The sequence below is a fragment of the Oryctolagus cuniculus genome, chromosome 12 (genome assembly GCF_051225735.1).
Source record: "Oryctolagus cuniculus isolate XC-2025 breed Fujian yellow rabbit chromosome 12, ASM5122573v1, whole genome shotgun sequence".
NCBI lineage: Eukaryota > Metazoa > Chordata > Mammalia > Lagomorpha > Leporidae > Oryctolagus > Oryctolagus cuniculus.
The window spans coordinates 86495656-86521107 of NC_142878.1; the positions used below are offsets into that span (position 1 = coordinate 86495656).

At 52.5% G+C, this 25452-nt stretch overlaps 1 protein-coding gene across 3 annotated transcripts in view; it reads right to left on the reverse strand.

The window, feature by feature from the left end:
* Positions 1-5009: 5009 nt before the first annotated feature.
* Positions 5010-25452, reverse strand: part of CA12 (carbonic anhydrase 12) — a 47797-nt gene continuing 27354 nt past the window's right edge. The window contains exons 2-10 of one of the 3 annotated variants that reach the window (XM_089309111.1): positions 24264-24443; positions 23684-23826; positions 20749-20844; positions 19933-19996; positions 19519-19676; positions 18371-18497; positions 10167-10199; positions 9156-9243; positions 5010-7613 (exon numbers count right to left, since the gene is read on the reverse strand). In XM_089309111.1, coding sequence (XP_089165237.1) covers positions 7541-7613; positions 9156-9243; positions 10167-10199; positions 18371-18497; positions 19519-19676; positions 19933-19996; positions 20749-20844; positions 23684-23803 — 759 coding nt within the window. In that variant the 5' untranslated portion in view covers positions 23804-23826; positions 24264-24443 and the 3' untranslated portion in view covers positions 5010-7540. 3 annotated transcript variants of the gene reach the window in all.

The window sequence follows — 25452 nt, forward strand, 5'->3', positions numbered from 1 at the left end:
CTTGGTTGTTCCCTCGTGTTCCTTTTCAGTCAGCCCACACTGCCTTCCACAGAGGCCACTGCTAGTTCCCACCTCTGTCATCAGAGGTTGATTTTGCTTGCTTCAGACCTTTATAGAATAGGATAACATGATGCACACGTTTGTGTCTGGCTTCTGTCTCTTAACATAATTTTCTGAGATTTGTCCCATTTTTGTGTATATTAATAGCTTGTAACTTTTCATTGCTGAATAATATTACATTTTATGGATAAACAATAGTTTGGCTAGCTATTCTTCCATTGATAGACACATGGCATTCCCTACATGCTTCTGTCCTATATGTTATGGTTAGTGGCTTCCTGGGAGCTCACTGAATAAAGGGATCCTGTCTATATCCTGCTTCAGTCCCCTCCATTTAGCAAATAGTAGTTGTTTATTAAATATTTGCTTATGAATGAAGCAGCATGACAAAGTCAGTTGTTAATTACTTTGAAGGCAGTTTAATCCAGATTTCACTCAGTGGTTCAGAGGGTGTAACAAGCTCCTTAAACCACGCTTGTTAATAACTGCGTAGTCCTCCATGGAAAGGATATACCATATTCAGGGAAACTTTCCTCATGTTTCTATGGGTGTGGTTGGGAAGGAGAGACCCTAACATGTGTGAGATCTGTTGGATGCCTAGGTAGCTCAGGAAACAGGTTTCAGCAGATGAGCTAATTAGTGACATTATCCACCTTGCCAGAATAGTGTATGCTCCTTCCAGAGAATGCTGGTTCACTGTGTCATCACCAGCACAGAGCTGCTGTAGATGTCCCGGTCTGCCCTTGAACCCATGAGCCCTGTGCTCTTTGTCTTCATTGTGTGTAATAAAATAAGAATATTTGAAATGAGTGAACTCAAGTAGAAAGAATGACTTTGACTTACACTGTCAGTGTTATGGCTGATCATTTGAGTAGAGATCACATCCCTTCCCCACCCATAAGGAAAGTCTTAGAGAAGTGTGTGTCCACCCTGGCCAGGCTTTGCCTTCTGAATGGGCCACATGGAGATGCCGGGATGAAACCAGGCATCACTGGCTCTGTGAGGTTTTGTTGTGTTTTGTTTACAGATTTATGGAGGTGTCATGGGTAACAAGATAAATGGCACATATTTAAAGTGTAAAACATGAACAGTTTTGACATGTGGAAGCCATCACCGCAGGCAGGAGTTTAATGAACACAGCCATCACCTCAACCGTGACCCATCTGTCTTTGTCCTCTCTCCACCCCCAATCTCATTCATCTCTAGGCAACCATGGATCTGTTTTCTGTCATGACGGTTTGCTTTGCATTTTTAAGAATTTTTCATTTTATTTTTTTGTGTGAAGAATTTTTCACTTTATTTTGTGAAGAATTTTTCATTTTAAAAGGAACATATACATGAGCATTTTCCAGAAAGCATGTGGGAAAATGAGTTTATTTTGGTGCAAAAAAAAATTTGTAGAAATCCCTGTGAAGGTTTTTCACTCAACAGGTTCCCATGAACTCTTTTTTTTTTTTTTTTTTGCCAGGCAGAGTGGACAGTGAGAGAGAGAGAGACAGAGAGGAAGGTCTTCCTTTTGCCGTTGGTTCACCCTCCAATGGCTGCCGCGGCCGGTGCGCTGCGGCGGGCGCACCGCGCTGATCCGATGGCAGGAGCCAGGTACTTATCCTAGTCTCCCATGGGGTGCAGGCCCAAGCACTTGGGCCATCCTCCACTGCCTTCCCGGGCCACAGCAGAGAGCTGGCCTGGGAGAGGGGCAACCGGGACAGAATCCGGCGCCCTGACCGGGACTAGAACCCGGTGCGGCAAGGCGGAGGATTAGCCTAGTGAGCCGCGGCGCCGGCCCCATGAACGCTTTGAAGCTCCCTCATCTATTTGCTGCGTGTGTGTATCTGTGTGTATTCCTTTTCTGCAGTTCAGCCTTAGGAAAAGAAAAATCTCAGTGAATGTGTTTCTGGGAATTTAGTTTGCTGAATGAAAAGGGGCCAGTAACGTCCCAGGAACTGAGCCCACTCCTCTGTCCGACTGCCTTTGGCAATCCTTGTCCACCCTTTTCCAGAGCCCAGGTCAGAGTTTGATGCCACCAAGCAGATTGGAGGTGGGAGGTTCTTGTTGACTTCCTGGAAATCATCAGCGTGAACGCTTTTAGTGCCTTTAGCATCTAGGGTTTTATGAGGTTCCTGCACAGCTGGCATGAGGGTAGTAAATTCTCTGACGAGGTGTTTCCATGACACTGGGCCATGGAATGTGGGTGGTCTTCGCGCTGTAGGAACTTGGCTGAGCTGCTGGCCAGAGCCCTTGTTTCCTGCAGAAGATTCAGGGGCCGGGGCTGCTGGGCCATGGAGTGCAAGGTGCATGGGAGTAGTCGCACAGGTGCGTAACTGGCGTTACTGAATCTCTGCTTGACCTCCCGTCAGAAGGATACCCTGACCCTGTGGCAGTAATTTTTTATGGTGAATTATTCAGCCCTGCAGAATGCTCTGGCTCTCACCTCTGCCCTGTCACTCTGTAATGCAGGGGTGTGGGCAGTGTGCAGTCTCCTCTACGGTGTCGCCTCACAGCTTCCTCTCACACCCCGCAGCAGCTCAGCCCTAGCCTGAGGACCACGTGCCCCCTGCCAGGCGGTTTGCAGTGTGGATGGCGACACTGAGGCGCCCTGCCCTGCAGGGTGTGGACAATCTGGGGCCACGCCACCACTTCCCAGAAGGCAGGGACCTTCTCTCTACACTTCGAAGGGAGGCCACTAGTTGTAAGGTGAGGGGGCAGGCAGAGCTGACAGTGCTGGCACCGGCTTGGGTTTCAGACCTGCTGATTTTGCCAGAACAGAGCCCCATCAGGAGGGAATCCTACGGCTCCAAGGAGAAAGAAAAGTGTGTATGTGTGTGTGTGTGTGTGTGTGTGTGTATACCCAGCACCTGGCAAGGTCTTTCTGTGGGTAACACCTGCTCATATGCCTACAGCCCAGCACTGGAAGCCCCAGTCCCATTACCTCTGGGTGCTTGGACTTGGGGTGGCACAAGGTGGGAGGCTGAGAAGCCCCCACAGCAGCTGCATGGGGAAGAGGCAGGAAGAGACCAGGGGTCCCAGGTCCTCTGGCCCGTTCATGCTGGCTTGTTTGCTCTTCTGCCCTCTGCCTCCCTCCTGCCCTGCTTCTCTCATGCTCTGTCTTCCAATCTTCATTCCTCATCACTCAGCCTTTTCTTCCGGGGTTTTACTGATGTGGGAAAGCCCTCCAGGCTGACCCCTCCCACTGGGTATCTCATGGTGCGCCACATCTACCTGGTCTGTAATGGTGGCCGTCAGCCACATGTGGCTAAGGAGCGCTTGGAATGTGGGGGGTGAAACTGAGAAACTCAATCTGTTTTGTTTTAATACATTTAAATTTCAAAGCTGATAATTTATTCGGTTATTTGGAAAACTTGAAGTGTGTTTGGAACAACTTGGATATGCAAAGCTGCTTTTTCAACTCTTAGCTTTATGAAATCTAAATACAGATAAAATATTTACAAGGAAACTTTAGCATCTGAATTAAGATGTGTTGTAAGTGTAAAATACACACCAGATTTCAAAGATTTACTGTGGAAAAGCTAAAATGTTACACATTAAAATTCTGATAACATGCTGAAATTACAGTATTTTAGATCCAGTCAGTTATATGAAATATATTAAAGTGACATCACTGGTTTATCTGATTTTGGAGTGGCTACTAGAAAGTTGAAAATTTCCTGTGTGTCTTGCATTATATTTTATTATTCTTCCCTTGCTCTAAATTGTCAATTGAGCTCTCTTTACAGGAGGTAAAGGCTAAGCTGAGGCTAAGTTGTTTTTAAAAAAGATTTATTTTATTCATTTGAAAGACAGAGTGACAGAGAGAGGTAGAAACAGAGAGAGAGGTCTTCTATCTGCTGATTCACTCTCCAGATGGCCGGAGCTGTGCCAAACCAAAGCCTGGAGCCAGGAGCTTCTTCCGCGTCTCCCACGTGGGTGCAGGGGCCCAAGGACTTGGGCCATCTTCTACTGCTATTCCAGGGCATAACAGAGAGCTGGATCGGAAGAGGAGTGCCCGTATGGAGTGCCCGTATGGAGTGCCGGCGCTTCAGGCCAGGGTGTTAACCCACTGTGCCACAGCGCCAGCCCCGAGGCTAAGTCTTTGAGTTTAGGGAATTGGGGGAAGACTGCAGGGAGAGAAGGGTGATGCTCATTGCTTTCTCCAGCAAGGACTCCCCCTGCCCCCACACACATACACACAGCTGGGATGGGAGCAAGTCCAAGTCTGAGTTTCAGAGGACCTTCATCTTGCTCCTTGCCTGTTCTCATCCCTGTAAGGGACAGTGACCCCTGGAAAGATGCTAAGGAGGGAGCACAAAGAATCCTTGAGTTCCAACCCAGAGACTCTCAACCTGGAGGGTTTCTATCCCAGAGCTGTGCCAGCCGCTCCGTCACCCACTGGAGCAGAACTGCCCTTGAACTGTTCATCTGCCTCAGTCCTAGGGTGATTGAGAAGTGGAAATGGGAGGCTTTTCTAGACAACCATGGTGCTGATTTGTCACCTTTACAGAGCTGCCTCATTTAGCAAAGCAGGCGTGAAGTCCAAAGCTGAGATCCTATGAAGGGGAATAGTATGTTATGCCAGAAGGATCCAAGATCAGAAGAGGTGGCTGAGAGTGGCTGTCTGCCTGCTAGTTACAACACTCTTGGGAGTGAGGAGAGACACTGGACCTATTCCCTGTGTTCACAGCCCTTTTGTTACAGATATCCCTGTCTTTTCCACCCATTGCTGCAATCTGACTTACTCTTCAAGGCCCAGCTCAGACCCCCCCTCCTCCCCGAGCCTTCCCCTGGTAACTCCAGACTTTGCAGCTCCACCAGCTAAGCAGCTGAGTGACCTGGGGCTGCTCACTAGCAGAGTGAATGAGTCAGTTGGTGTGTTTTCCTGACTGGAGACAGATTCTGAGACCTGGATACAAATGAGGAGACCATTTGTTCTGATACCTTTTGCAAGCAATCAGTTGGATGTGAAAAACATTTTATTTATCATTTTTTATATTTACAGTGTATCTTGATTACAATCATTCTGACAATAAATACAGACTTACTGGACAGACTGTCAGCACAGGGCCCGAGGGGTGGTCAGGAGACTGTGAAAGGGAGAATTTAGGGTCTGAACTGGATATGATATCACTGGATCAGTGCACCAAATCCTAGAGTCATCCACTAAAGATGCAGATACAGATTTTTACTACTTTTTCCAGAGGATACTAAAGAAATAGAACAGAGACTTGAAGCCTTATTAGTGAGAGGCAAATGAAAGACCAGAAAAGCCAGGCCTTCCACACCTCTTGTCCCATCCTGTGGTTTGTTTTAGCTATGTCTCCACCTGCCATGTGCCCCAGCGCAGCACCCACCCAGCCACCCCCCTCTTTTTTAGATTTATTTACTTATTTATTTGAAAGGCAAAGTTACAGAGAAGTGGAGGCAGAGAGAGAGAGAAAGGGGGGTGGGGGAGAGGTCTTCCTTCCACTGGTTAACTCCTGAATTGGCCACAACGGCCAGAGCTGTGCAGATCCAAAGCCAGGAGCTTCCTCTGGGTCTCCCACATGGATGCAGGGACCCAAGGACTTGGGCCATCTTGTACTGCTTTCCCAGGCCATAGCAGAAGTGGAGCAGCCGGGACTCGAACTGGTGCCCATATGGGACACCAGCACTGCAGGCAGCAGCTTTATCCGCTACACCACAGCGCCGGCCCCAACCAGCCCTTTTTGTCTCAGCCAGGAGACCCAAGAGCCTGGCCTGTGCTGACAGCAAAGAGGGCAGGAGAAATGCCACTGTGTTTCTACCTAGTATATTAGTCTCTCCGTGAGCAGCCCTGTGCCAGGCACAGTGATCTCTCTGTTCTCTCATCCTTAGAGTTTCCTGAAGTGGTCTTGATTGGCCACTGTGGGCCAAGGCAGAAACCACGGAATCCACGTGGCCTGGTCATGATGCCTTCCCTGCTGTGATCAGAGGATGCATCGCCGGTGCTAATGGCAAGGCCGGGCACCACCATTGGCTCCAGGGCTGTCAGACATCTGGTGTACACACAGACTGAAAGACACGAAAAGGTGTGATGATGGAGAGAATCTTTAAAGTCAGAGAGAAGAGTAGAGGGAAACTGTATAAATATAGAGACCTGTGCTTTAGAAGGACATTCCATGCTGTCGAAAGGAGATGGGAATCAGCACTCTCTGGAAACAGCCAGGGGCTAGCGGTAGGGGCTTGGTGACTGTGACCTCTTCTCTGCTGTGGGACTAACTGACCTCCACTTCCATGGCAGGACAATGAGGAAGGAGTTAAGGCTTCTCTAATACTGTGACTTGGGGGGAGGAATATGGAGACTTAGTAATGTTCCAGTATCTTTGGTCCCTCAATACCACAGCAGTACCAACCCCTGTACAGATCATGTTTGGCCTTTAGAGCCTGAAACTATATTTTAACTTAACACAATGTGATATCCTCAAAGTCGGGAGTAGATCAGACCCAATCCCAGGTTGGCAGAATGGACACTCAGAAGTGGGATTTGGGCAAGAGGTGGAGTGCTACAGTCATTTTGCTTTTGTCTATTTTAGACTCAAAAGCAGACTGGGTCACCTCAGAACTCAGCGTCTGCTCTAGAGAAAGAAAACACATTTTCAAGGAACTGCCTAACTATTCGTGAGATCTGTACAGTATAAAAACTATCAGGAGGTTGGATTTGGACTCAGTATTCTGCCTGCAGGTTGTGGCTCGATAAACAGCTTGTGGTTCCAATTCAGACTCCAAAGTGAGAGTCTCCCAGACCATCCCTGCCTTCTCGCCTTCCCTCCAACTCCTTGTCCCTGTGTGTATCTTTCTCCCCTCACCTCCATAAAAAGAAAAAAAAGAACTTGAAACTTTCTCTAGGGTCCATTCAGTGTCTGTGACCTGAAGGACAGGACTGTGAAAAGTGCCCCTAATATATTGCAAACTGTATTCTGGTTTTCCTTCCCAAGAATTTGGCCCTTCCTGTCTCAACTGTTCCACTACAATTGTGAGGTCAGACTGAAGGTTTTGTCACAGGGGGAAATCAGCCCGCAACAGCTCTTCCTCCCCTGAGGAAAGAAACTGAGTTTCAAAAGCAAAACACAAGCAGAGAGCGCACGTTCTAGTCTGGAAGCTTGGAGAATGAGCAGAATTTCCAAGACACTTGAGAGCACACGTGACGGAAGCCCGGGGTGGACGTGTTTTCCAGCCAGTAACCGGCTTGGGTCTGTGACCCAGAATCCAGACTCCTGACCCATCTCACACAGAAACAGCGGATAGCTCAGAGCTCCAGCCTCCTGACCCAGGCGTTCAGCCCACCCACGGATCACATTACTCTGACGGTGGCCCCAGAGTGCTGGGGGAGCTGGAGGTCCCCCAGGACTGAGTGTTTGCAGATTGAGCTTCAGAGAACACCTTGAGGTATTTTGAGTGTCCAGAGAGCCACAGCTGTGTGGTGTCCAAAGCAAGGTCCTTCCTTAGACGTCTGAGAGAGCCCCAAACTTCAGGCATGGGCCTCGGTCTCCATCTTGATGGCTGGTTTGTAAATGACCCCCTTGTTGTCACCTTTTTTGCTACTGGAACAGTAAGAACACACAAGTTTTGTTAGTGGCGGAGAAGAGAGCGATCCAGGAGGACAGCCTGACTCAGCTATGCAACGAGAGAAGTTTCAGAAGTCAGCTTCCCCTCTCAGGTCCTTTCCCCACTACTGTTGACCTTGGGAGTGGATGCCCCCAAACCAACCGTCAACCCAAACAGAACCTATTCACCTCCCAGCTGTCCTTTCTATCCCTGACCTGCACTTTGAAGAAGGTCTCATTATCACCCCTAATTTAAACCTTTGATTCCGTAACTCCCCACAACCTGTTTCTTTTTTCTTTTTCTTCCTCCCTCCCTCCCTCCCTCCCCCTCCCCTCCCCTCCCCTCCCCTCCCCTCTCCTCCCCTCTCCTCCCCTGTCCTCCCCTCTCCTTTCCTCTCCTCCCCTTTCCTCTCCTCTCCTCTCCTCTCCTCTCCTCTCCTCTCCTCTCCTCTCCTCTCCTCTCCTCTCCTCTCCTCTCCTCTCCTCTCCTCTCCTTTCCTCAGAGTGGACAGTGAGAGAGAAAGGTCTTCCTTTACCACTGGTTCACCCTCCAATGGCCGCTGCAGCTGCCGCACCGCGCTGATCCGGAGCCAGGTGCCTCTCCTGGTCTCCCACGTGGGTGCAGGGCCCAAGCACTTGGGCCATCCTCCACTGCACTCCTGGGCCACAGCAGAGAGCTGGACTGGAAGAGGGGCAACCGGGACAGAATCCAGTGCTCCGACCAGGACTAGAACCCGGTGTGCCGGCGCCGCAAGGCGGAGGATTAGCCTATTGAGCTGCGGCACTGGCCCTGTTTATTTTTTCACACCAGGAAAAATAAATTGGGTTTTAGGAAAAATCTGAGAATTGATCATAGAATCATGGGCAAAAGATCACTAGCTAATGTCAATGAGAGATCAGATTTTTCTTCAATTTTTGTTTTTGAGTTTTTTTTGTTTTGGTGAGAGGGAGATTTGTAAAAGAAAAGATATAATTTTAGTGAGGGGGCAGATCTTTGGTGTAGCAGTTAAGATGCTGCTTAGAACATTCACATCCCATATCAGAGTATGTGAGTTCAAGTCCCAGTTCTGCTTCCACTTCTAGCTTCCAGCTCATATACACTCTGGGAAATGAGTAGTTGGGTCTCCACCAGCCACACAGGAGAACCAAACTGAGTTCCAGTCTCCTGGCTTAGGGGTGGCAGACATTTAGGGAGTGAACCAGCAAGTTGAAGATCTTTGTCTCTCTCAAATTAAAAAAAAAAAAAAAATCATAGTAAGAAGACAAGCCCCAAACTGAGAGCCTTGTCCAGTGTCACAAAGTTAATCTGCAGGGGCAGCAAGGCTGGCGCACAAACTTCCAAACCTGAGCACAGTGATCCTTGAATGGCCAGTGTCTCATCCAGGGCAGGCCTGAGGCACTGGTGTTTCGGGAACAGTGTTCCTGGGATAAGTGTTGGTTCAGGTGACAAGGATTCTGTCTTCTGCAAGCTGCCTTCTCAGACTAGTCATCATAGACACATAAGCCACTCACTCCCATTCCGAACCCAAACCAACTCACCCCTTTTTCCTTCTGAAAAACCAAATGCACACTGCCAGGACAATGCAGATGCCAAGAACGCCAGCCAGGGCCACCGAGAGGATGATGCCTGGTGAAGAGGCAGTGGGCACACGTTACTTCCCTCCCTCCCCTCCATCTCATGCCACGGCACACGGGTGTGAAATCACGTCCCAGCTGCAGAATCATCCTCAGAAACGTGTCATCGCCCCGTCCCTGTGCTCAGATTCTGGTCTTTGGCTGGGGTACTGAGAGGGGCCGTTTGTAAATTGTAGTGGTTGCCCAGTAGGGGTTCTCAAACTTACACAAAGGTCATGTGAAGAGCTTATTCAAAATGTAGATTTCTTTTTCAGTCCAACTCTCAGAGGCTCGATTCAGTCTGGCATGGGGCCCAGGCATCCGCATTTGACCAAACACTTCTAGCTGATGCCAGTGCACATGGTCCATGAACCACATTTTGAGCAACCCTGGGCTACAGAGTAAGAATTCACTCTGTCTTCACCTGTTGACTTTAAGGCCCATTGGGATGTCTGTCAGTTTTGCCCCCATGTTCCATTGCCGAGTCTTAAGCGATCCCAAACAACCCAGCCCACTGCCGAGGTCACATGGCCGTTCACCTGACCTCCACACTGGGTTCAGGGCTGTTCTCAGCCAGTGGCCTCTCACCGTGACCACAGAAGTCTGAGGTAGGCTCTTTGATTGTACACATGCAGGCGAGTGATTAGGTCTCAGCCAGTGGCCTCTCACCGTGACCACAGAAGTCTGAGGTAGGCTCTTTGATTGTACACATGCAGGCGAGTGATTAGGTCTTTCATTGGAGGAGCATTTGATTGGCAGTTCACCTTTGAATTAGAGAGCAACTTGAGAGTAAGACCCAGAGCGAGGAGGGAGCCAGGAACCACAGCGACAGCACAGAGAAGCAGAGGAGGTGGGCTGGAAGCATCGGAGGCCCAGATCACACCGAGAATCTCAGTCACCCAGCTGCAGCGTGCACCGCCGGCGCCGGCCACATACCCACACTCAGTCCCGTGCCAGGAAGGATTTGCACTTGAAGAGGGGGAGAAAAAGATCAGAAGTTAATCCACAGTCGAACACGCTGCACTGGACTGCTGTGCTGAGAAGAGCTCTTGGAGATACAAGACTTAGGCTCTTAGGGGTGCTTGCTCTCGGCTCAGGTCACTGCCCGACAGAGGGGAGGGGGTGCCTACCTGGGGCACTCATCCTGTGGCCCCTCCCTCCTCTGTTCCTTCATCACAGCAGTCCCTTCGTAGTCAAGACTTCCGTTTTAAATACAGCATGGCCAGGGGAGGGCAGATAAGAGTCAGAACCCACCTGCAGGCCACTGTCTGCCTCTGGGACCTGCCCCTCTTCCCCAGCCAGGAACCTGGCGCCAGATTCCCCCAGCCCTGTCCCGCCTGTTATGGTTTGCTTCTAATTCTGCTTTGGTTCTGCTGGACCCAGTTGTCCACTGTGCCCTTCCCTGATACATGGAATCAGATGACAGTTTCTCCCAGCAAGTTACTGTAGGGGAATGAATGGGGTGAGTTAGGACTCCTCGGTGGGGCTGACCTAGTGTCCAGCCATCTAAGGTGAAATTCCATCGGATTCTTAACTACTGATGAGATTCCCAGTCTCGTCCTCCTTCTTCTAGTCAGGTCCTCCCTCTAAGGAGAGTGTCCATTTACACTTCCTCTTGTCTGCTGGTTTTCTGACTACCGTAGAAACTTCTAGTGTATGCGCACAGGAGTGTGTAGGGTGGGATTTCTTTGTTCTAATTCATACCAGAAACCAGAGTTGTACAGATGGTGGCCACTCAGTCCTGTGTCCACAGAGCCCACGCCAATGACTGAGACCCTGGGAAGGCGCTGGCCGAGTGTGAGACACCAGGAGAGGCCAGGGACTCCCCCTCGGGGCACTCAGTGTCTTGTGGAACCAGACCATGCTCTTCCTGCACTGCTCTCCGGAACTGTGGCCAGAGCCTTTCCCACCTGGCCTCTGCAGCCTCACACTGGGCCTGCAAAGCCTCCCTGGTCGAAGCCTGGCTTCCCCAGGTGGCCCCTGGCTGCTGCGAGGGTGTGCCCAGAAGCCGCGGAGAAGAGCTGTCCCAGAGATGGGTGGACTGTTCTCCCGGCCTCCCAAGTGGAGAGAGGGTGGCTCCCCTCCTTTGCTCCATTCCCGGCCTCTTCTTGTGACCAGAACACAAGGCCAGTCTGTGGCTCAGGGACCTGGGTCCCCATCCGGCACGAGCCTCAAGTATCTGCCCGGCACATGCTGTGTGCCTGCAGCCTCTGCACAGCATAACTGCATATTTGGGTTTGTAGTGTTTTCCAAAGGTCCCCAGAGACCTTGGTCCTTGGGATCTTAAAAGAACAAACATAAGAAACTTGACTGTGGTTCCCTTCCTGAGCCCTTGGATGAAGCACACTGTTTGCTAGCAGTGCCCCAGAGGCTCGTAGTGCCGGACCCATTCTCACCACCTAGACTGGTGTGCGTGACTGCTTGGCTGAGCCAGCCAAAATGCATGGCTCCCAAAGGCGCCTCTTTCCCAGTCACCCCAAACGTCCTGAGAGCCACTGAGGCCCCCAGACGGCCAAGCAGCCCCAACCCGCGGCTGGAGGAACTGCCCCTCACACCAGAGAAGCTACGTCCGCAGAGAGCTAGGTCCCCAGGATGGGCCCTCTCTCCAGCTTGGTGACTTCTCTGGAGCGAGTCTGGCTTTCCTCCATTCGCTGCACAGCGCTCTTGGCTGTCACAGTCCCCAAAAACAGCGGCATCATTTCATCCCGGGTTCAGCGTTCCTAGCAGACCACCTGTCAGGCCGCCTAAGTGGCCTCTCCTTGGAAATAATGGAGTGAGATGGAACAGCCACACAGACCAGGAAAGCCCTGCAGACGGGGACAGGTGGTTGTCGGCCACGACTCTGATGCGGCACAACAAGCAGCTTGCCTGAAGGAGCCAAGGAAGTGCCGCCCCCTCCTGAAGGCCAGGACGGGGCGATGTGGGGGATGCTGTCCCTGACAGACATGTGAGATGGCAGCAACCCCCACCCTCACCCCCACCCCCAGGGAGTGGGGCTTCTCTGCAGAGGTGGACAAGCTCACAGGTCCAGAGCCAGAGCATCTGCTAGTGAAAGGAAGAGGGGGAATCAGTGAGACTCCTGGGGCTCAGGGAGCCCCGGGGAAGAAGCCAGAGTCCGGGGAAGAAGCCAGAGTCCGTTTCACAGCACAGCCCCTGGGAAGGTGCCGAGAAGAGGCATCAAGGCAGCGCAGGGAGGCACAGCCGGAGGAATCTGTGGCTAAGGGCTAAATGGGGACTAAGACAGGCGGTTCCCACCCAAGAACAGGGAGGCGGACGGCAGGATGGGGCCTGGCTCACCGAGCTGGCCGGCCAGAGCCACTGCAGGAGCTCAGCAGAGGGGGCTCCTGAGTTGCTAGGAAGAGGACGCACGCCGTGCAGGCGCCAGAGAGCTGTCTGCTCTCCAGGAAGTGTGAGCAGAGACCAGCAGTTTGACACACAAAAGGGAATCACAGATACAGAACTCTGTTGTGACACGCGTCCGCCTCCGCCGCGAAGGTGCAGACACCTGGGGAAGGCGGCGGGCTGCGTGCACAGGGCCTCGCTCCCTGCTCTAGCTGGCTGAGCAGCGGGAGTCCTCACTGGCATCCGCTGGACTGAGGGAGGTCGCTTACCTGTTTCTGAGGTCTTCTGAGGCCTCAGGCGTAAGCCCAGCAGGAGGAACAAGCAACCCATTTGCACATCTTGGGGTTCCTAGAGAAACACTCTAGTATTTTCTAACTCCATTTGCAATTCTATTTGATTGTGAGATACAATTCTTTTCCTTTCAAAGTGTCACTTTTAAGTAGGGACTGTTTTGCAAGTGGCATGTTACATAGTGGTAACATATACACATACATGACTCCTTCCAGTTTCCATCCAGGAGTTTATGGCTACAGGAGGTTGATAGTTAAAAAAAAAAAAAAAAAAAGAACACTCCAGGTTAGGATGGTAAAAACTACTACTGCCATGCTTAGAAACAGTCATCACAGCGAGTAATGGCAGTGCTGGCGCTGTCTTCGGTGAGAAACACAGGAGAGATGCTCTCGGTAACCACAGAGCACAACTCACTTTGCAGGATGTATTTCAGTGGGGACTTTACCTTATTCACTATGCAGCCTAATAAATAATTTCTCCAGAGAAATTTGCCAAAAAGATACTACACGAGGGAACTGGACTTTGATGGCCATGATAAGGACGGAGGGCTTTGTCTCCAGGCCAGGACTCCAGGCCCAGGACAGAAAGCCACATTGCTGTGAGGTGCCTGACTCCCCTGGTGCTCAGTACCCTGGGGGAATGCTCACTGTGGGCCTGGGCCTTTGACCCCTGTCCAGCCTGAGCAGTAGCAAGCCTGTGAGGAGACTTCCTCCATTCAACATTGGACAGTGAGTTCTGATCCTTAACTTTTCTTAAGCAAATGGATTTTGATTTTAGTACTGTTTGGCAAATTGAGAACAGAGGAAAGGAAGACTTCATTAAAAAGAAAATTTTGACAACTAGCCAGGCTCGTGGGTAGAGCAGTCTGCAGAGGAGGTGCTGGGGAGGGGAGAGTGAGAGCAATGGGTGGGTGACGTTCTTGTAACAGCGTACAATAAGCACCAGGCATAGCACACAAGCAAGATGTCAGTCTTCGTGTCCTTAAGGAGCTTGTCATGTGGACCTAATGTGGACCTGTCTGCCCATCGTCCTTCCTCCTGTTTCTCCTGGGTAGTGACAGTGACCCTGGGAAGTGAACACGGTGTTCAGGCTGCCCTGAGGGTGGACACTGAAGCCACCTCCAAGAGGCTGTGATTAGAGTGGGGTCTTGGAAGACTTTTCCAGGAAGAGGAGAGAGGGGGCGTCCATCCCACAGGGGATTGTGTGGACACATGGAAGTGCCAGCCAGGTTAAGGGGCTGAGGCCGAGCAGCAGGGATGGGTGCCTCGGGGCGACCATGTGGAGAGATCAGTGGGGGTCCCGTCACCAGTGGGGGAGGGAGGCCCAACCTTCCCCAGCCCCTCTTCCCACTGTCTTTCCTGAACAAGCTCTGCTCAGTGCCAGAGTCTTGTTGTTAGGAGCAAAATGCCATCCACCATGGGGTTTTCTGTCCCCACAGTGCAGGACCCGGGCTGTGCTCAGGAAACGCAGCGTGTGGAGGGGACAGACATCACTTCCTAGCATACAGGATGACTGCTCCCGGCCGTTCAGCACCCTGACGCAGCTCTAGGGGTTTGAAGGTGGGAACTCTGGTGACTCATGTGGGTACTTTGGAAGAATCCAGGATACCCTGATACCTTTTATTTAGATAGAAACTTTTAAAAAATCAACACCTACAATGAATGCATTCTGATCTCAAAAACTTCAATAATGAGCCATCTTTAGCCATGTGAGATTTCTTTCTTTTTAAGGTTTTATAGAGCTGCCCCGTTGTACTGCTCCACAGATTTGCCATTGGTGAGGGCCCGCGCCCTCGACTGCCTAAATGCACTTGGGCTCTGGGTTCCGTGCTGGGGGGCATGCAGGGGCTCCGAGCAAGCCCAAGAAAGGTGCGACTATAGCAACTTTTTGGCTTCCTTTAGTCCCTGCAGCTTCCTGTGCCCTGATGTGTTGAAATACCCGAGGGTGTTGGTTGGAGGGGCTCCTGGTTTACCACTCTTCACTATCTGGACCCAGTGTGGGTGGCACTGGCTAGGAAGAGGTCAAGCTGCAGGAGCCAAGCCCTGGTCCCCACGACTTCCTTCCTTCCCTTCCTTCAATGGGCTGCTGACTTCCTACGTGACCCGAACGGGTCCCCAGTGGTTCCTCTCACAGGGAGCTCACGTTGAGGACAGTCCTGCTTCCCCTCGGACCACTTGGATGGAAGAGGTCCTTTTTAAAAGTAAACCAAAATATGCCTGCCGTGACTTTGACCTTTCATCAAGAGTAGGCGTTTATACCAAAGACGCAAGAAACAAGAGAGATAGAGATAGAGATAGAAAGAGAGAGAGAGGGAGGGAGGGAGGATATGGAATGATTGACAAAGGCAACGTGGACAAAGTTGCTGCTTCCAAGGAGCTGGACCCCCTGGGAGGGATGTGTCTCAGGCCACTTCTCTCAGCCACACCCAGCTCCATGAGAAGGGTACGCATTCCTGTCCTAAGGGAGGTGGGAACAAGGCCTCTCACAGGCTGACTGCTTCTGCCTCTGTGACTTCACTCTTACTGTTTTCAGACTGCAATTTTCACACTGGAATAGAATAAAGAACAGAGCCTGCATACACAAATCTAGACTCCTTTGAAATGAGTGAAAATACTCAGTTCCGGGCTAGGGGTGTCACGGGACGGCCCCCGGGGGCAGTGACTCTCAGCCGGGGGTGACATGGCCCTGCTCCCCTGCAGACAGTTGGCTATGTCTGGAGACGTTCTGGGGAGATGCCACTGGCACGTAGTGAGCGGCTGCAGACCAAGGATGCTGCCACGCACAATTACCCTGCCCCAGACATCAGTAGTGCCAAGGGTGAGAAACTGCCTTGCAGCTATATTAGGACTGGAAGCCCTGCAGGGACAGAAACCAGGGCCTGGGCTCCTTTCCTAAGCCCGATCTAGAACAGCAGGGTCAAGTTCAATGATTCAGTCCCAATTAACCCAAGTTGGTAAACTTTAGATCCTCCCCTAAGGTCCAAGAGCTTTCTCTCCTAGAGGATTTCCTTAACTTATTCTTCCCCTAGCAGAATGTTCTGACTCCACTGTTCTTCTTCACTTCTGGGGGTGGGGTGGGGTGGGGAATCCTCAGTAAACCAGACCCTAGGTGTAAGCATGCCTCAGTCTACAAATAATTGAATCCAAATTGCTCAAGGTTCACACCGACAGCTTTGTGCCACAAACCAGAGCCTGCATGTTATAGTCTGGGGCCCACTCCAAGATGGGTGCCAGAGGCCCTCGTGCATGCAGGCTTGGCACTTCACTCCTCTGGGGCTCCCTCCTCACCGCTCCTTGGGAAGCAGCCCTGTTTGCTGCCTGTGCCTTTGGAGGGTAAAAGGGAGGGGAGGATTCTGGCCAAGTTTCTATAATCAGCCTCCAAATGAAGAGGTTTTCCTTGGTCTGCCATGGATTCTGCCTCCCGGGAGCTGAGCCCCGCCTGGGCTCATGGAAGCAGCAGCTCAGAGCAAGCCATGCAAGACAGGCAGTGGCAAAGCTGCATTTATGGGGCCTTGATCTTGATGCCCTAAGCTGGGCCTCTACTCGGAAGTCCCTGAAGCTCTGCCAGCCAGACTGGGAGAATCTACGAAGCGCTATCTACGAACCTGCCTGCACTGCCACACTACAAGCAGCTACGCAGGCCAGGGCCACTCTAAGGAGATGGCTACTTTTCCCCACAGCCACAGTCCATCGTCCCAGTGCAGGTTACTTTTAGTTGTCACACTCAAGCTCCTGCTCCGTTTCTTCTGATGCTCTGTGACTGCCCTCACACATTGTTCCTGCAACGTAAAGTCGGGATTGGCAGTTGTTAGCATCCACACAGCAACGGAACACATGAGCCCTGCGAGGAGGTTGGACTGCCCCGTCTGACCTGGCATTTCATAGCTGAGAAAACCAAGGCCAAGGAAGGGACGTGATTTGTCCACACCACACAGCCCAGGCAGAAACCAAGTGAGGCCCTGAGCGTCATCCTGTTTCCAGGCACGTGCCAAGCCCAGCTCATCGAACACAGCTGCTAACAGAGTCCTGCACCACAGCAGAAGTCACCTGATCTATGGGGGCAAAGTCCCTTCTCTTCAGGGTTCTATGTTTTTTGTTTGTTTTATTAAGGAGTGGAAACAGTTGGAGAGTTCAGTTTAACCCTGGAATACTGCACACTCAGAAGAATGGGAAAAGAGAACGCTGTGCCTAGATTGGCCCAAAAGGGCTAATTCTGCACATTCTAGTCATTTCCTCAAAGTTGAAGGCCACTGCCACAGAGATTTTCAACTCCTAGGAAGGGCCAACTATTCACAGATTGACTTCTCAGCTCGAGGGACTGCAGCAAAGAGAGAGCGACCTGGAAGCGTGGTATCTGGAGAGGAGCGCACAAAAAGGGAGTCCGTACATTTGCAGGCATTTCTCAGTTAACTGTGGACCCCCGTAAGGAGCAATTCAGAGAGGCAGGTCCCTAAAGCTTTCAGGCAAGGGCTCTGAAACAGTCTGTGTCTGTTTAACAGGCTTAGCAGGTGACAGTTCTAGTTTCGCATAACAAGAAAGGCACTAAAAAGGCAATCCGAGTGCAAGGAGGGTTTGGGTTCTCTGCCATCCCCGGTCATCCGTCAGCCCCCTGGGGTCTCCCTCCAAGTGCTGTCAGGGGGTAAAGTGGAACTTCTGGGGTCTGACCTGCTTCTGACCACTCAGGGTTCCCAAGTTGGGAACAGCTAGAGAATCTACAGTGAGAAAGTGAGCTCAGAGACTGGAAGGAGGGCGTGGACCTGCCCCCCCACCTACTCCTTGCCCCACTTCCAGCAGCACTGACACAGGCACTGAGCAAGCGGAAATGCTAACGTCCTTCTGGGCAGTGATTTAAAAGGAACAAGTGGACCTCACAGTATTAGGAGCAGACCAAATATCGTGCTTTGTTCAGTTTGGACCGCTCGTGCCGAGCTGATGCGGGCTTCGAGGAGATTAGATCGAAATGCTGTGAACAAGGGCACCTTCCTGCCTGATTGCCTTCGCTGCAGAAGACCTCAAGCTGCGGTGGCCACACGCGTGGGGTTTGTCCACTGCCTCGCATCTTACAAAGGGGCATCCTTCGACGTTAATGGTGTGTGAATCTGAGGCCAGGCCTCAGATGGGGTGACTGCCAAGAAGGGCTGGGGTGAGAAGTCAGAAGTGCGATCTCATGGGACGATTCCTATCGTGCATCTCAGGAGAAGGGGTCCGTCTCCAGTGCACAGAAGTCCCCAGGAACATCCTCGCTTCCACATCTGTGGGAGACTCAGACTTAACAAGGGCTCTCGTCCCTGCACCCGGAGGGCCCAGCCCGGGCTTCTGTGCAAGACTCAGGGAGCTGGAGGACAGTGATGGGGAGACCCCAGGAAGCCCCCGCTCCAAAGCACCTTGAGGCACTGGGGTTCCTGTGGCAGCCAGGGTGCTCTTAACCAAGCACCAGTGCCAGGGACCAACTTCCTAGGGAATGAACAGGCCTTGACACCACGTCCCACGGACCCTGCGTCCCCTCACCTTCTTGGAAGGAGGCATGCACCAGTCTCACGCCGAAGTTCTGGATGGGCCGGAAGTTGTTGATCATTTCTCTAGGGGCAGGGTCGTCTGCACGTGTGAAGTACAGAGCTGTCTGCAAAGCCAGCAGCTGAAGGGAAGGAGCAGAAACACAGCCGGCGGGCACAGTGACGCTCCCCTGCCCAGCCTCCCCCGCCCCCACCCCCACATGTGGGAGAAGCCTCAGGAACTGGCCCCTGGGGTGCTTGGTAGGAGACATCAGAAAGCAGTGGCAGGCGGCAGGGGCAGGGGCAGGGGTGTGTAGAGGTGGGGTGGTGAAGAAGATGCAGGATTCGGCTTAGTAGTTAAGCTGCCCACGTCCCATATCAGAGTGCCCGGGTTCACTGTCTGTCCCCGACCCTGGCAGGGAGCAGTGCTGCCTCAAGGACTTAGTCCTTGCCACCCACATGGGAGACCTCAAGTAGGTTCCTGGCTCCTGGCCTAAGACCCAGCTATTGCAGGCTTTTGGGGAGTGAATCAGTGGATAGGAGCTCTCTCTCTCTCTGTCCCTCAAATAAAAAAATTCAAGCAATCAAGGCACCACCCACCCTGGGGTTTCTCAGTCACTGGGTGCCGGGAGGCGCTGGGTCTGGCTTGCCTGCTGCTGAGGCTTTGGGGAAGAACAGTGCTGCTAGCTCTGATTCCCCCTGCAGTCTTCCCCGCATAGAGAGGACCCTGGCGGTGGAGGGCGCCTTAGCCTCTCACAGGGACCACGTTCCTCTCAGAGACCCGAGTTGGAACCCAGAGCTGGTTCTGATGGTTATGTCAGAGGATGGAAAAGGGCCATCAGGCTGTCACAGGTCCCTTGGCTCCTGGCTCCGTGGCCACTGTTTCCGCACACCCCCCTGGATTATATGATCTGTTTCCAAGGGGGCTTCTGGGTTAGGCTGTGCTGCTCCTCCCCACACACATTTGCTCTCCTGATTCACCTGCCCTTATCTCTGCCTACCTACTGCCAAACGTCCAGGTCAAGCCCCATGACACCGAGGGAGGTCCTGACCAGCTGCCAGTGAAACAAATCACATCGCCGACGATGATGACGATGACGGTGCGAGTCGTAGAGGGGACCGAGGTGCCATGTGGGCCCTGACTCAGGCGGGCGCAGCACTTACCTGCTCCTGGGAAATGGTCACAGGGTTCCGGAAAACCGTCCAGAGCACGGAGGGGTAGCAGGGAGGGGTGGTGAGGGAGCCCCGGTAGCGGTAGTACTCGGCGGGCTTCTCGGGAAGCAGCTCCTCAATGTTGAAGGTCGGGATGCGCACGTTCTGTCCTGGAGAGACGGGTGTGTGTGTGTGTGTGTGTGTGACCGTGTCAGCCTCGCTCCCGTGGCAGAGCTGCAGCGAAGCTTAGTGGCCGAGCCATCCAGCCCATGGACCCGCTCATACCACGTGTCCGACGGCCTACCGCCCTTAACCCAGTGCACGCCTACAGACAGCACCCAGCCCTTGCATTTAGTTTTCTCAAGGTCTCGGAGGGTGGCACGTCCTTCTCCAACAGGGAGAATCAGCATCCAAGGACCCTCTCACCTTTGTACTTCACGTATCGCAGGAAACTGAAGATCCTGTCGTAGTATGGGTTGAAGTAGCCCTTCTGCAACAGATCGACAACTGCTGTCAGAGGGGCTGGGCCAGGGCCAGGGCCGCCAAGGCCACCAGGCCACCAGGGCCGAGTCCTCCCTAAGGATCCGCCTTACTAGGAAAACCACGATGGCTCCCCAGGCCGTTGGGAGTCAGTGTCATGGTCCTGCCCTCGTGCATCTCAGGACATCCTGTGGCTGTAGCAGAGATCGGGACGTGAGCCCAGGGGCCACAGCCAGCCGGTGTCCACCTAATTCAGAACTGCAGGGAGTTCCAAATTCACACGAGCCAAGTCAGACAAGGAAGCGTGTTGGGAAATGAGGTACTTGCTGCTTCATCAGGAAAAACAAAAACAAAATGCCAGTGAATCAGAAGACAGGCCCACTTTCTGGGAGGAGACTCTTGCCAGGGTCCCCAGGGAGAATGGAGGCCAGGGCCGGGAGGATGGCTACCAGGGGTCAGAGCCCGGCTCGGGCGCCCCACGGAGCAGTACCTCCTTCTCTCCCAGGGCCTCTCCAGCGGGAGGCCGCACTCCTTATGCAGGAGGGCTGGGGCTGCTTTGTCCAGTGTCACAAAGGACGCCTCTGCCCAGCCAACGAGAGAAAGACCACAAGAGAAAGAGCCCTGGGGAGGACTCCCCCTGCTCCGAAGGCAGGCTGCACACAGGAGCAGCTTAGGACCACCTGGCGTGCGAGGAACCAAACGCCAAATCTCAGTCTCATCCCTGCTTGAAATTCCATGCAAAACCCCTTACCCATCTCTCACCTCAATGAGAACAGCCAGGACGGCAAGGCCTTCCGACTTGTTGCTGGCGGTGCTGATGTCAGGGTACGAGTCTGAGTTATAATGGACGATGTGCAGCTGCAGAGAGGGAGAAGCCGGCCGTCAGGGGAGCCTCTGCTTCCCCAGGAGACTTCGATCCCCATCCCTGCCTCTCCCAGCTGTCTTAGAACCTCTCAGAACCCCCCTTCTGGGCGGTCCCAGGCTCACCCTTTCCCAGTGCACAAGGCAGACTGTGTCTATCTTACCCATTCATTGTGTCCCCAGGGCCTGAAACAGAGCCAGTGTGCAACAGATGGGAGCGAACCAGGGATGAGAGTGTTTTACGGTAACCGTGGAAAAGCCTGGGCACTTGGCAGCACTCCTGCCCTCTGATGTGTCCTGCTTTAGTCTGGAAGCTGAGACGACACGGTCCCTGTGACTCACCCACCTTCAGCCTTGGCCTCTCTGTACTTGATCTGGGAGCCGTGGGCGCTGCAGTGGGAAACCTGCAGCTGTAACTCAGGCGTCGTTGTATGTAGCACAGGTGCAGGAGAAGCACCTTTAGAAGGCTTTAGAAGTTCTGTCAGTCACATTTTAAGACTTCAAGAATGTTACTGCTTTTATCTTTACAAAATAACGTTCTACGCTCTTTTTTTTTTTCATAGCAGAAATTTTTGTAATTATTATGGTGAAGAAAAGAGAAGTTCCCAAAGAATCCCGAGTTTAAAAAATCTAGGGGTGGATATTTGTCACAGTGGGTTCAGCTGCCACTTGGGACACTCACGTCCCCACTCAGAGTCCCAGCTGCTCTGTCTCCAATCCAGCTTTCTGCGAATGTGCCTGGGAAGACAGCGGATGATGGCCCAAGTATTGAGGCCCCTGACAGCAACCGAAGAAACCTGGGCAGGGATCCCGGCTCCCGGCTTGGGCCTGCCCCTGCACGGGCTGTTGCGGACATTCCAGGGGTGAGTAGGCAGATCAGTCCTTATCCCTGCTCCACACTGCCCCCCTCTCCTAACTCACTCCCTCCATTCCTCACCTGGCCTTCTCAAACATTTTTAGTCAACAGACCTACATACAGAACACATGCATTTTTCTTGATTCTTTGCCTTGAGACTATGACACATTGAAATGTTTGTATCTCTTCTCATCTCATGTGTCTATAAATAGAATTCAAGCATATTTTATTGAATACAGCATAATATACCTATTTTAAGCTTTCCTTACTTTTCTAAATTATATAATTTTCTTTAAAAGTGATCTTCGAGTAAGGATTTCTCCAGGGCCCCGGCTTCACCATCCTTCCCCCAACAGGACATATTCTCCCATGCTACCCAAGCTGTCTCGGTCGGGTGAGGCTTTGGGGCGATAGAGCTGAACCGCGTAGGGCTAATCCCACCCCCAAGGCCTAGTCCTTCTTTCTACTTACAGGTGACTCTGAGCTTGTGATCTGTCTGAGCCCTTTGGTTATTGTCATTTAATATAATTAAATCCAGAGAAGCGGAGTCTGACCCAGGCACAGGGAAATCCTCAGTTAGTACTGAGGGTATTAACCCAGTAAGGGTCCCAAGTTTTCAATTCTGCAAATATTTCAGTGATGTTTAGTACAAAGTTGCCACACGTGGTACACTTACCGCTCTCACTTTAAGCCCCTATAGATGTCCTGTACACAGGACGATAGGACACAGTGGGTTAAGAAGGAATCTTTTCTATATGCCACTCGGAAGAGCCACTGCATACACTTGCAAGGGCCTGCTGGGGAGACTCTGCTACTTAGTGTCATCCTGATGCCTCTTGCCCACTGTCAGCGTCCACGGTTCATCAGGTCCTGGGTCTGATGATGTGGATTAACAGCAGAAAATACAGTGGCTAGAAACGCTTGTGAATGCATAAGCCCTCCGTAACTCCTTTATGGCCCTCGGGGGAAGTGGAAGCCTCCACATTGCTATTAGCCTGGAAGGAACTGCAGCTCTTGAGCTGCAGGAACGGCTTGCTTTGAGATGCGTGAAGCCCCAGCTGTGTCAGAATCACAGCCCCGCCACACTGGCAACCAGACCTGTAATTAGCCCAAGAAACGAGCAGTCCAGCCGTTACTAGCAGAGCAGCGGTCACGCCATTATTTATCATGGGCTCTGCTCACTGGTCCACAGCATTGATCTCGGTGCATTTAATTCCCTGCAGCCACTGAGACCCACACACCCCCAGTTCCATGCTCTGAAAGGGAGCAACTGAACTCTTCCCCGCACCAGTCAGTTGCACACTGGTAGTGCAGGAAAAAGAGCCCTGGCCTCCCTCTCATTGTCTGTGGACATTTGGGGTTAGCACCTCAGGGTGGCCTAACTCCATGCTGTACTGACCTCCCAAGCCACCTGCAGGGAGTCTCTCATTATAATGCCAGTCACTTTGATTCATGAGTAACCCTGGATTCACGACTCCCATGTCCCCAGGCACAACCCATGTCCAGGGAAGGGACATTGGGATGATGGGAAAGACACATAGAGACAGCACAATGCGTGAAGACAGATGATGATTGGGGGGTGGGGGGGGGAGGCAGCAAGCCTAGCATGATTCCGCAGTGTGATGCTGCGGCTGGACAAGCATGAGATTGTCACCTGCCCAGATAGGAGGACAGTGACTAGCAAAGGGGAGGTGGGTTCCCTGTGTCACTCTGGGAGCACTGCCTTGTCTGCAGCATCACTTGGTTAAAAAGATAGAGATGGACCCAGCAAGATGAGGAGAAGAGAGACCAGTGTACCACAGGTGAGCTGCAGGGTGGCCCAAGTGGCTGAAGCTTCCTGTGCCACCAACAGGGCCGGTGCTGGGTGCACAGAGGGAGAAAGCAGCTGCCCACCACCACCACCGCCACTGTGCTCTGATCTTATCTGTACAGTGGCCAGGTGGATGCCAGCAGCCCCTGCCAGACTGGCCGCTCACTCACCTCAGCGGCGAACTGCTTCCCACCCACGGTGTGCTCAGAGCCGTAGGGGTCATTGCGGTTCCCCCAGTGCAGGTGCAGCTGCGTGGCAGTGTAACGGGACGGGAGGCCCTGGAGGTACATGTCCGGGGGCAGGTTCAGTCTCACTGCAGGGAAGAAGGGGCAGCCTTCAGTGCCCCGGTCAGCTGGGCACTGCCAGGGAGTGGTCCGGGTTACAGGCGGCTGCAGGGCAGATACCTGGCTCCCTCCCTGACTTCCCAAGGGCACAGCACTTTCTTGGTTCCCCTTGGAAAATGAGGCCCAGGATTCAGATCCAGGCTTGCCTGGCTCTAACACCTGGATCCCCCAGCCCGCTGAACTGTGTGGTCCCTTGAGTGGTTGCTGATGGCCCCAGGAGCTCAGGCCTGTCTGCTTCCCAATCCCGAGAGAGGTGCTGCTTTCTGGCAAACCCGCCCAAGCCCCTGGCCCCCAGCGTCTAGGTAGGCAGTGAGCCAGGCAGCCCTCCAATGCCCACCCTGCCATGGGTGAGTGCCTCAGCAGAGCCCCCTCCCTGCCCTTCATGCCCCTGGGGTGTCTCCCTCACCGGAGTGGCCATCATTGGTCAGGTTAAACTGCTTGTCGGCAGACACATTGTAGCCCTGGAACTCAAGGGGCGTCAGGCTGGCGTCATACTGCAGAGTGTCGCCGTGCAGGTCTATCGGGGACTGCAGACGGCCCCCGCAGGACGGGTACTTCTTGAACCAGCTCCTCTCCCCGTCAGCACCTGGAAGGAGAGATTCAAACCAAGATTTGGTCAGTTTTCCACAAAGCACTTCTCATCTAATTCTGTGTTCGGTGCAACTGCACCTTTTCTCCTTCTCCTTCTCCTTCTCCTTCTTCTTCTTCTTCTTTAAATGTTTATTTTCACCTATTTGAAAGGCAGAGAGAGAGAGAGAGAGAGAATCTTCCATGTGCTGGTTCATTCTCCCAAATTGCCACAACAACAAGGGCTGGCCAGACTGAAGCCAGGAGCCTTGAACTCCGTCCACGTCTCCAACATGGGTGGCAGAGGCCCGAGCACTTGAGTCGTCACCTGCTGCCACCGAGGAGGCATGAGCAGGAAGCTGGATCAGAAGCAGAGTCACTGGGACTGAGATGTGGGCATCGCAGGCCGTGACCTAACCCACTGCAGCACAAAACACACCCCCTCCTCTTTTCTTAATCCCCAGAGGTGAATTCTTCAGGCCCCGAGACTTGGCCTTCAGAATCAGGTCTGGCCACAGCTCAAGACCAGCTTCCCTTAGAATGATGAGGGGGACGGGCTAGGGCGGCCCAGCTTGATTTTGTGCCTTGTTCATATGTTGCCACAATACGTGTTCTCGCCAAGTGAAGGCTGCTGACTTCAGCAACTTCACATCTATCTGCTTGTTGAGCACTTACTATGTGCGAGCCAGGGGCTGTGCTGGGTCTTGGGGCCCCTGCTCACCCATGCTGGCTTTGTAGTAAGAAAGAATTTAATTACTCCACTGGCTGTCTCAGATTGGAAAAATTGTCTACAGCTCCAGGTAGGCTTTTTCAGGCTGGTGAATCTATAGGTACAGTTTTCCTGATAGAAAACCCTTGAGGATACTGAATCTACATATTCATGTCTATAGCATAGAACCCAGTGTGATAGGGATGCTTAGAAAACATCAGATAATTAGCTGCCTGAAGCTCAGAGCCAAGGACGGGTTTAAGCTGGAAAAAAATATGATACTACTACAAGCTCGTTATTACAATATAATTGACACACT